The 11650-nt window shown below is 32.7% G+C and overlaps 1 protein-coding gene across 8 annotated transcripts; it reads right to left on the reverse strand.

The window, feature by feature from the left end:
- Nucleotides 1–312: 312 nt before the first annotated feature.
- Nucleotides 313–4082, reverse strand: LOC111376169 (zinc finger CCCH domain-containing protein 62-like). 8 transcript variants are annotated; one of them, XR_002699420.1, is made up of 8 exons: nt 3867–4082; nt 3620–3746; nt 3257–3374; nt 1911–1972; nt 1587–1822; nt 1339–1437; nt 1134–1266; nt 313–1016 (listed from the first exon to the last, which is right to left on the reverse strand). XR_002699420.1 is itself a non-coding variant. In XM_022999113.1 (8 exons), exons 2-6 carry the CDS (start codon nt 3629–3631, stop codon nt 1377–1379), a joined length of 324 nt encoding a protein of 107 aa, XP_022854881.1. In that variant the 5' UTR covers nt 3632–3746; nt 3867–4082; the 3' UTR covers nt 313–1016; nt 1134–1266; nt 1339–1376. The 8 variants fall into 8 exon arrangements, 6 of the variants coding, with proteins under 6 accessions (XP_022854881.1, XP_022854883.1, XP_022854880.1 ...); XR_002699419.1 differs by having other exon boundaries at nt 1610–1822; nt 3601–3746; XM_022999113.1 differs by having other exon boundaries at nt 1771–1822; nt 3601–3746.
- Nucleotides 4083–11650: the final 7568 nt, after the last annotated feature.

Raw genomic sequence — 11650 nt, forward strand, 5'->3', positions numbered from 1 at the left:
GGTTAGCAATTAATTTCTATACTAAAAATAATGTAAATATAAGTTTTTATTTTTAACAATTTAAAGAATTGGAATAATAGCTAAAAGTTTGGGTAAAAAATGTTATAATTGGTTACTAAGTTTTTTTCCTTAACAAATGATGTTGTGCTTCTTACTTATTATATACTTTTTACTTATTGCATATAGTAGTCGGGTAAAGTGAGGGGGGGGGGGGGCCAATTATTACTTAATCGAGTATTTTGGTGCATGTTAAAAACAGTCTCACTGTCTGTTTATATAACTCGATCTTGCAACATCATGCACATTGGTCCATAAAACCCTGTAATTGCATTTCCATGTCCATTTAGCTACTCCAAATATGTGTGGTAGATCAAGTGACAAACTGGTTCATATGTAAGATAACAACAATAATCTGACTGCTGTTACCAAAAATCAGGAAAAAATGCAGAGGTTTATATGCTGCTATCCCTGCCTATATGTATCAGTAGGTGACAGATAAGATGGTGCTTGGGCGAAATGATCAAACTTTCTTGATTCATATACACGATTTTGACGTAGACGAATGTGGTAAAAGTACCTGCCATGGGCAAATTCTTGAGATTCTGAAGCAGGTGCCAAAACAGAATGGGAGAAGGGGTGGCAATGGGGCAATCCGACTGCAGATACAGAACCTCTATAAGAAGGGAAGTGACAATACCATCTTCGGTTGTAAAGGTCTGAGTTGAAGTGGTGAAAGTCTTGGGAAGGATGACAAGTATATGGCAAAAGTGGGGTTTCTTGAACTCGATTGGTTGGATTAAATTTCGATGTTTGAAGTTAAATTCGGGAATTCTGAAATCTCCCTTCTGTTTTGAATTTAATGCTTGGAACGAGGATGGCCTTTGGTGAAAAATTGAATTTAAGGTTTCCCCTCAAAGGATTCGGTGGTTCATTGACATTGTTCATCTGCATATTATTACCCGTCACTTCTGTTCCAGATGTCGCTGCGTGATCAAAAAGCTTGTGGCTCTTCTTACCTGATCATCAGTTAACAATATAGATAGTGCTATATGAGATGTGCATAAGGCAAACAATCAACACCCACCCACCCCCCAAACAGAAAACAAAAATGTAACCACACCATTTAAATGCACCTATGTTTGTACAAGATTTATTTGTCTTCTTTTCTGCTTTTGCCTTTCTCATAGCTCTTAAGCTTCTTGCTGCTGCTCCTCGTTTATGCTTCTCAGCAAGTACATTCAACCTTTCTTTTTCATTATTCCAGCGCTGGATTATGGAATTTTATGAGGACTTGATCAGAAAGTAACATGTCATTCTGATAGGTCTGGACCAATTCACCTGTTTAAATGTCCTCAATTTGTAGAGGTTTCTGCCCTTCACAAGCAAAGAGAAAAGTGTAGGTAGTTTCTTGGCTCCCATGCTCCATAGCACTTCAACCTAGTTTATCGATAGAAGAATCAGAAAGAAAAGAAAGCACCAAGAGCATAAAACAAGATCATCGAGCAAAATCAAAAAGTTCGGCATTTGTAATAGCTAAATCTGTATGATTTTCAACAATAATGTTGTATTATCTAAATCAGCCTTACTGTGAAGGTGTATTATTGTTTACCAGCACCGTAATTTTCTTTTACAGTCCTTCTCCCAAGAGGGCTTCCACGCCTCGTCATTTTGTCAAAACGGTTCAAAAACAATATCGTCCATTCAAGAAGAAATACAGTGGAAAATCAAATTTTATATATTTTGTAAAATGAGTGAGTTTATCAGCAATACTTCTCATATACTTTCTGATTGAACAAAACAACATCTCCCTTGCATACGTCACCTGGACAAATTGGAAAAGCACTTAAATGAAACAAAAAAGAAGTGCATGAGATAAATCAAAATATGTGCACAATGAAAAAATAAAGTACCACTGCAATCAATGGTAAATGAAGATCTTGGATACAAGGCTTCACAATTTCTATCTTTTATCCTAAAAATAAAACTCATATCAGAAGTTTCTTCAAATTCCACAAAAAGAATACAGAATAAAAGGAAGGAAAAGAAAATATTAATTTGGAGCATTAAATTTCATTTGTACAAAAATTGTACATCTGCCCAATCAAGGCCCCTGCATTTCAGCAGGCTATATCAGACTCTGAAGAGAGACCTTGTATATTTTTACCGCAAGTTGGCATATTTACCACTTAATCATGCAATATTTATGAAATTTTATATGACCAAAAATACAACTTCAAGTTCTTCCAAAAGCTAAACTAAAGCAACTGAACTGAGAGTTATGAATTCAGTTGAGAGGTTTACATAGCCTCATTTCCGTTGAAAGATTGATGGATTGAAACAGGTTTGCTGATTTGGAGGCATCAATATTCTATATAAACTAGTTGCTCACTCATCTCTTGTCCTTAGCCTTCGTCTGGGGCCATAAATCTATTAATCCCAGTCTGGTTAGGGCAATCAGCGGAGTTAGAGATGGGACACCACAGCATGATCGTCATAAGTTTATAAATGAGAGAAAGGGATTCGGGAGTCACAACCTAGCAAAAAAATTTGTTGGCATGTGCATTGTAACTGTTAACGTGTACCAAGTTTCTGAACAACTTAAATAATTAGTTAACGTCAGTGCAGTTGCAAACATAGGAATCGTGAAAGTTAAGAGCAGACTGCAGATGGACCAGGGTTGAGAAGCAGAAGACTAGAATTAAAAGGATTTGTTAATGATCCTCCATTGTGCATGGTCAGAGCAGGACTACATTCAGCCATTTTACATCACAGTGGCCATTCTCTCGCAGTTTTATTTTCTCGTCTTCATTTTTAGGTGAAATTTCTCACTATTACTTATTTATATAATTCAAAATCTCCCATTCTGCATAATCAAAGCAAAAGTACTTTCAGCCATTTTACATCAAAGTGGACATTCCCTCGCAGTTTTCTTTCCTCGACTTCATTTGTAGGGGAAATTTCTCACTATTAATTATTTATATAATTCAAAACCACATAACATCTTGCAACTTCAATTCACAATTGAGAAACTTCTGCCAAATCTCACTTCCAAAAACTAAACATTAAAACCCTTATCTGATAATAAAGCTTTGATTCATTAGCAAAATGGATTTGACCATAAGGTGATCAGCTAGTAGGTCTCATGTTGAATTCCCACTAATATATGGCTTATTCCATTCAAGAGCAACAAATGATAAAACTCATCATAAAGCTACACAGACTATTTATATATTTCATGCTGAATGAGATTACTGACCTCCAGTGCTCCTTAATTCTCTCTATGCACTCGGCTTTGGTTCCGGATAATCTCAATCCATGCCTTCTTAAATATGCTTTACATTCGACTAAGTTCAACTCTTGAAGATCATTTCCCTCTGCACCAAAAAAAAAAAAAAAAAAAAAAAAAAAACAAAAAGATAAGAAATTTTATTCAAAAAAAAAAAATAATAATAATAATAATAATAATAAAATAAATGATAATGATCCTTATGCCAATATTCATCTGATTACTTCAGCATGCTCTTAAACTACATCATCACTAATTAAAATATAATCTAATGAATTCTAAATCAAACTGAATACTTGTTTAGATAACCAAACCGAGAAGTAATTTAATCACTTTATTAAACATGGATTCATCATTTTCTTGAACATGGGTCTCATTATCTTCTACTTCTTCTGTTTCTTCATACTCTGATTCCTTCCATTCACTCCAATCATCATCGTCATCGTCATCATCATCCTCACTGAACCATAAAATCAAAACAAATAAATTCTAAACAACAAAACCTAATGCAAAAGAGTGCTAATTTCTCAATATATACAATTCGGTAGTTGATTGTTAAAGAGAGCGAGTCGGAAAATACCTAGAATTCGAAGAACTGATCTTCTCAACAGCATCTACAGCGTTTTCGGACTCAGACGAAGAGATTTCAACAAAGTGCGTTTTTTTAAGGATTTCATGTTAAATTCAATGATGAAAGGTATCGATTCAATTGCGGCAATGAATTAAAAATAATTGGAAGAAATGAATTTCCAAATGTGACGAGAGGAGATGTAATGCAACAAATCCTCGTGAAATCCAAATAATATTTTGTAAATTTATAATTATTCAAAATATAGCCCTTTGAGCCCTGTTTTTGTACAAAAATGCATTTAAAAATAATATATTATTGAAGATTGTATGGTTAAGATTTAAGAAAAAATTTAGGTTTGTGTGTAGTATTATTTTATTGGAGAATGAATTTTTGAAAATGGGTTTTGAAAAATGAGATTTTAAAAAATGGGGGCCAAACATAAGCATAAAGGTTGAGAAGTATTTATATTTGTGATTGTGCTATATGTATAAAAGGGCTCATTTGGTAGTGATTATGAAATTTGATTTTTTAATCGTTACGAAGCAAAGTGGGGGCTACATGTGAGTGAAGAAGTCAAAAATGACGAATTAAATAATAAAATAACAGTCAAAAAATCAATTTTTTTGTGATGTGAAAAACTACTACCAAGTGGGGACTAAGTTTACATATTTGATGGAATGAGAAATGAGAAATGAATAATCAAAATTTTTCCAACAGAAAATAAAATAAAATAAAATATTTTTTTATCTTTTTGACATCTCATTTATATATAAATTATTATGTAACTATTTATATATTTGTAATCAATAAATCCATTGAACCATGCTACTTGTATCGTTTCCTTTCCAGAATCTTTGACAGGTACTGAGATGGTATACATTTTGGCCATTCATGCATCAAAGAGTTTGTCAAAATATTTCTTTACAACCAGCTTAATCAAATACATTGGAGATGGGACAGATAAAATGGACTGTGCTTTATCCAACTTTCATTGACTTTGGATTCACGTGAGGGTGTGTTTGATTGTCAGTATTTTTTATGAAAAATATGTTTTTTCCACCCAAATTTCTATATTTATTTGTTTGATTGACATTTATCCATGGAAAATATTTTCTAACTTTTGGTCATATGACCATATTTTCCTCAAAATCAAAGAAAATATTTTCTTTAAGAATAGTATAATTTTATTTTCCAGGATATTCACTCTCTCTTTCTCTATCTCATATATCTGCGCTTTCTTGTCTACCCACAATAAAAAACGGATAAGTATACTATTTTCTAGGTTGAAAATTAAATTAATCAAACACATTTTATTGACAATGTCCATGCAAATAAGTTCTGGATAATCGAATTACCTAGAATTTATTTACTTTCCATGCAAATTCTATGAGAAAGTTACACAACATGTGATTTTTAGCTTCTCAATTTAAAAACTTAAAATTTAAAAATCTTTAGTTCAAAAATCAGGTGATAATTCAACTTTTAATATAAATAATAATATTATAAAATTAAATTAATCTACATACTATCACCCATCCTCCTACGTCACTTGATTTCACTCCCAAATCCAGTTGCAACTCTTTTAAATAAAGGCTAAAGTTGAGAAAATCAAGAGAAGGTGGCCAGTAGATAATATTAGTGTGCTTTGCACACATGGTGAAGAGCACCGTGCCATGCAAATGTGGGTTGTAGTGTGGTGGAGTTCGTGGAGATGTTGATTTTGGATTTGATGTGGATGTGTTGGTGGCTATCGGTTCTGGCGCAAGTGGTGGTGGCTGTGGGTAGTGGTGCAGGAGGTGGCAGTTAGCTATTGTTCAGGTGGTGACGGTGGGTTGTGGTGTAGATGGCGATAATGGTTGTAGAATTTCCTTTTGTGGTGGTGGCAGCGAGTTGTGGTGCAAGTGGCGACAATGTTGGAAGTGGTTGTACGTTGGAGAAAGTGGTGGTGGTCATGGAGGCAATGGGTTATGAGTCTGAAGCATTGTGGGGAAATCTTAGTAGGACCAACGGTGGTAGAGTGGGGATGGGTGACTTTGGGAAATTGAAGAGTGTTGTGTGATCAATTATTTGATTAATTGTAACCAATTATTTTGATAATATGTCATCGATAAATGAGTTGTCACCGATAAAATTTGTAATTTGTAATCGAGAAATAAGTCGTAACCTATAAAACTTTTATTTATGTGAGAAATATGGTATTGATGAATTTGATAATTTATAATCGAAAAATAAGTCGTGATCTATACAATTTATGATTTGTGGCCAAGAAATAAGTCGTAATCGATTAATTTGATAATTTGTTATCGATAAATAATTTACACATATAAAATTTGTGATTTGTGACTTTAACGTTCTGTTTTTTGACTGATATGTAACTGTAAACATAGACTATATGATATTGTGATCCTAACATATTTAATTAATAAAATAAATGTAATTACTTATTTACTTAATTACCTATTTATGACTTAATTTTGAAAGAAAATCTCCAAATTTCTCAAATTTGAAAATGTATCTTTAAAGCTAGGTAGTTATGTATTCTTCGTTTTATGAAGAAATTACACCCACACACGTGATTTTTAAGTTTCAAATTCTAAAATCAGGTTTAAAATATTTTTTGTTCAAAAATCATATGATAACTGTACATTTTAATATTAATAATAATATAATAAAAATTAAATTAATCTGCATACCCTTACTCCACCCCATCGCACCCCCCTCTCCACCTTACTCTATTTCACTTCCAAATTTGAAATCATTTCCCATTTGTGACTTTTCAAATTAAGCCTAAAGCTGAGGAAATCAAAAGACGATGACTAATGGATAATGCTTTGTGAGGAGCGCAAAGAGTGCCTTAGCGGCGATAGCATCGCTCATCGCTGTGCAGTGACACCGATGTCAATATTGCTTCAACTCTCTCTTGATCTTGATCTTCTTCTCCATTGGTGAACAGTTTCATAGGTTGAATAAGTACAAAGAAGGGATGGATGAAGTGGTTATGGTGTGATAGAAGTGGAGGTGTTGGCTGTGTGATATTGTGGTGGTATTTTTAGCGATTGTGGTGTGGTGGTGCAGGTGTTGATTTTGGATTTGATGTGGACGTTGTAGTGGCTGTGGGTTGTGATGCAGGTGGTGATGATGGTTGTGGACTGCCTTTTTGTGGTGGTGGTGGTGTGTTGCGATGGAAGAGGTGATGTGGCATTAGTGGTGGTGGTGCATTGGAGGAGAATGTTATGGTGGTTGTGGGGCCAATGGTGGTCAAGTGGGGGTGACGTTGGAGAGATGAAGAGTAATATGGGATCAATTTATTTGTTAATTGTGATCTAAAATAAAGTTGTGACCTATAAAATTTATGACTTGCACGAGAGAAATAAGTCGTGACCTATAACATTTGCGATCTGTGGTCTAGAAATAAATCATGGTCAATGAATTTGATAATTTGTCATAAGAAATAAATCGTGGCCTATACAATTTGTGCTTTGATACTGAAAAATAAGTTGTGATTTCATAATTTGCGATCAATAAATAAGTTGTAACATATAAAATTTGTGATTTGTGATTGGAAAGTAAGTCACGATAAATTAATTTGATAATTTGCGATTAATGAATAAGTTGTGACCTATAAAATTTGTGATTTGTGACTCTGAAGTATTGTAATTATAATTAGTACGTAACTATGATCATAAACTATATAATACTATATCTTTAATTAATAAAATAAATTTAACTATCTATTTAATTAATTACTTATTTATGACCTGATTTTTGAAATAAAATCTCATATTTCTCAAGTTTTGAAAATTTATCTTTAAAAAGTTATGTACTCTTCCCTTACCATTACCGTCCCAACATTCCTTGATATTATCAAGCCCTGGCCCATCTAGATTAACAGGTACAAAAACTTAATGACCCAGATTCTTGAAACCTCGTAATGGGAGCCCATGATTTTGGAGGTTACTAAAGCCCATGAATTTTGGGTAAAATTGAGGAGCCCAGAATTTTTGCGGTTAAAATAGGAAGGCCCATGTTCTGTATTCAAGAAAAAAATTGAAATTTTTTAGTTAGATAATAGTAATATATCAAGCTAATAGTGTAGTTACAATCATATATTGTAACTTTGACATCTAGACTTGTCTGTTTGATTTCTTCTTCTTCACTTTGCAAGGAAAATTGAATGGAGTATGTTTATACCAATCAAATAAATGATTTATAGTGATTCATTTGTAACGTAAAATACTACGATTAAGCAATCGCCAATACTAGTTAGCTAACTATACATAAAATATGCACAAATAAAGTCAATGCATGAGTATGAAAACAATCATCTAAACAATTAATTCTCCATTATTATAACGTATTTAGTCATGCTTAGAATGACCTATACTAGGACTATGACCCGGGGTCGTTGGTCGAAAATAATTCACATGTACTTCAATGAATCTAAATTCAGGCCTTTGTAACTTTGTAAGGCTTGCACTCGTTGCTTGTTTTGCACCACAACTAACAAAATTCGCACACTTCAATCTTTTTTCCCCTGAAAAATTTCCTCCCCGAATGCAAAAAACTTCATTTGGAACAATGATAAGTAGAAAAAGCAAACACGTAAAAACTTTGGCCATAGCTCTGGTTTTCGTTTTCTTAATTTTATAAAGAAAGAAAAATTAGAAGATGTAGTGACTAAAAGAGAGAGGAAATTTAAGAGAACAATATAGTTATAGTATCCCTTCATATATGTTTTTTTTTATAGAGTTTAAAAGGTGAAAAATGTGAAAAGTTTCCACAAGTTAAAGGTGCATGCACAAGCTTGTGAGTGGTAGCCATGGAGAAGACAAATGGTAATCATTGGTCATCTATAGAGAACTCTCATGGAAATTTGTAGAAGTAATGAAAGAAGACTTTGCAAAATAAAAGTCTTTCATTTGGAAAAATAAAAGCTTGCTTTGAAAATGAGAGGTTTTGGAGAGCTAAATGAGTACAATTAACTTTGTAATTCACAGCCACACATCTAGAATTCTCTATTTTACCACCATGTATAAAGAAATTACAATTTAAGTGAAGGGCGAAGAGGGAAGTGAGGCACAAAATAAATTAGTAAAACAAGAGAGATTCACGTATCAATTCTTGTAGTCAATCAAATTTTTAGAAATAACATTCAGATTTTAGTGAGCTGCTCTACTATATTAAAAATGACAGAGGAAAATTTAGGGGACCTGACAGCCTATTAAAATTTTCATGTATACATTTTTTAGTCCGATTTAAAAGAAATTTTATTCCAATCCTGAATCCGTTCCTGACGACAACAATAAGTTATACTCTAAAAAGTGAAAACACAATTCGAATCACCAAAATTCCCTATTATATATAAATTCATGTTAAAATTCACCATTACATGTATTGCAACAAAAAGTAACCAAGTCATCGACAGTAAATTTCCCACCAACCCTCATATGGGAAAAGTGAAAATTAAAGTGGGTTGGACTGTGTTTTCCGACTGGGACTTTTGTTCATTAGAATCATCACAAGACACCAGAAACAGATTGCATTTGACAAATTTAGTTAAACACACGGCGACATCGAAATTTATAGACAAACAACACCACGATTGAAACATATGCATCTGCAACAAACCCTACTCATGTCCATCTTTTAAGAACAAAAGCTAAAGAATGTGATATTGTCATATCACATATGTTCATTTGATGCCTTCTTACCTATTATTCTCCCACCATCTTTGTCGCATTCATCTATTAATTAATTCTTTTATCTTGTACAATTACTCACACTTAGCCCCTGTTTGTTTATCATTCTTTCAAAACTTTCTTTCTTTCGTACTCATTTTCAAGCACACACACTCTCACAATAATATATTATTCATGTAAATTCAATTTTTTTGACTTTTCAACTACACATTTTCTAAAAATTTACTATTCAAAAACTCATTCTCTGCAAAAAAAATAAATAAATAAATAAGTCGACAAACAGGCGTTATATGGGCTTCCAGCCCATGAGGAATTAGTGGGCCCAATCACTTTTATATTGTATTTTATGTCAAAGTTGGTGGCTATATAATTGGAAAAATAGGGAAAAAAGCGTGGCTGTTGGAAAAATAAAGGCTGCTACGGGAGAAAACAAGGAAATGGTGGCTACGTGCATATGGGAAAGAGGGAGAAAAAAAAAATAGAAAAAGGTATTTCCTTCAATATTTATGTGTGAATTTTACATAGGTATTTTCTCTACGCAGTACAAATTGAAAATTTTTATAAGTGGTGTCTTTTAGGTACTTCAAAGAGGTACAGTATCACGTGGAATACATATCACAGAGTAGTTAACAGGTTAACGTTATAATTGTACTTCGACAGTAATCCTGAAGTGAAGGTCAGATGTTTTTATCTTGGAATTTGTAAAATTAACAAAGTAAATAGATGGATTAGTGAATTGTGAAAATTGCTCACTAAAATTGATTTTTAACCTTTTTTGTATAATTCACATAATTATATGATTGTGTGCTATAAGTGTTCGGCTATGAGCATCAATTGTGTATATTAAAGACTTTAGTATGTTATGTTCTTGTGTCTTATCCTTTTTTTTTCTTTTTTTCTTTCTTCTTCTTCTTCTTCTTTTAAATTTTATTTTTTAATTTTTTTTTAATATAATGGATTTCAGACAATAAACTCTAAGGACTTGATTTGAAATGTTAAAAAATTGGAGGAGCTAACAAAACATGTAGCATGGAATTGCAAAACAAGCTCATAAAATTCCCTTATTTTATCTCCCTTGGTTTGTTCTCAATAGGAAGACCTAACTTCCAAATTTAGGCACATTGATTTCAATTTTCACTCATATTGTGCTTTAAATTTGTTTCTTTGTGAATTTGGTGTATTTTTTTTTTGAAAGAATGCATTAGGGGACCTGTGACGATGAGTTGAGATTTGAGGAAGAGTAACTAAATAATTTACTTAGTATTGAATGAAATTCCAAATTAAATAAAAGGAGGCGAAAATGCAAGATTAAAGGAAAAACTTCTAAGTCATGCATTAACTCGATAAATTTGTGCCCATTCAAGCATGTGTTCTAATGTAAACATGAACGTAGTGTTGGGATTTAATTTATTATGTGGGCCTACATATATAATTATTTGTGTATAAATGATATTTTAAAGTTAAACTTATTTATAAAGTGATCTAATAAAAAATTAAAGTCATTTGGCAAAGAATCTATCAAAATATTTCTGTACAGTTTAATTTAAATCCATTGGACATGGGCAGAGTCAATGGACTTCGCTTTATCCAACTTTCATTGGAGTTTGGATTCACATAAGTGTATTTCCTTTACATGGAAATTACAAAACACGTGATTTTTAAATTCTCAATTCAAAATTCAAATTTAAAAAATTTTGGTTCAAAAATCAGGTGATAATTTGACCTTTTAATATAAATAAAAATATTATAAAATTAAATTAATATGCATCCATAATCTATCCTCCCACCTCACTAGATTTCACTCCCAAATCCTAAATCATTTCAGATTTGTTACTCCTTCTAATTAAGGCTTAAGTTGAGAAAATCAAGAGAAGGTGGCTAGTAGATAATAGCAGTTGGTTGTCGTGCAGATGGCGATAATGGGTTGTAGAATTTCCTTTTGTGGTGGTGGTCGTGGTGCCTTGTGGTACAAGTGGCAACGATGAGGTAGTAGTGGTACATCGAAGGAAGTGATGGAGCTTGTGGTGGCGCTTGGTTATGTATCTGAGGCGTTTGGGAAATTTGAGTAGTGCCAATTGTGGCGGAATTGAGGTG

Source organism: Olea europaea, unplaced genomic scaffold (assembly GCF_002742605.1).
Source record: "Olea europaea var. sylvestris unplaced genomic scaffold, O_europaea_v1 scaffold1466, whole genome shotgun sequence".
Taxonomy (NCBI): Eukaryota; Viridiplantae; Streptophyta; class Magnoliopsida; order Lamiales; family Oleaceae; genus Olea; species Olea europaea.

What these genes read in the sequence shown, in the direction of transcription:
- LOC111376169 (XM_022999112.1), bottom strand. Translation starts at nt 1,419, where the DNA reads ATGGGAGCCAAGAAACTACCTACACTTTTCTCTTTGCTTGTGAAGGGC. An exon ending in AATTGAGGACATTTAAACAG is followed by an intron (nt 1,267 to 1,338) that starts GTGAATTGGTCC and finishes TCCATAATCCAG; the next exon opens with CGCTGGAATAATGAAAAAGA. An exon ending in TAAATCTTGTACAAACATAG is followed by an intron (nt 1,017 to 1,133) that starts GTGCATTTAAAT and finishes ACTGATGATCAG; the next exon opens with GTAAGAAGAGCCACAAGCTT.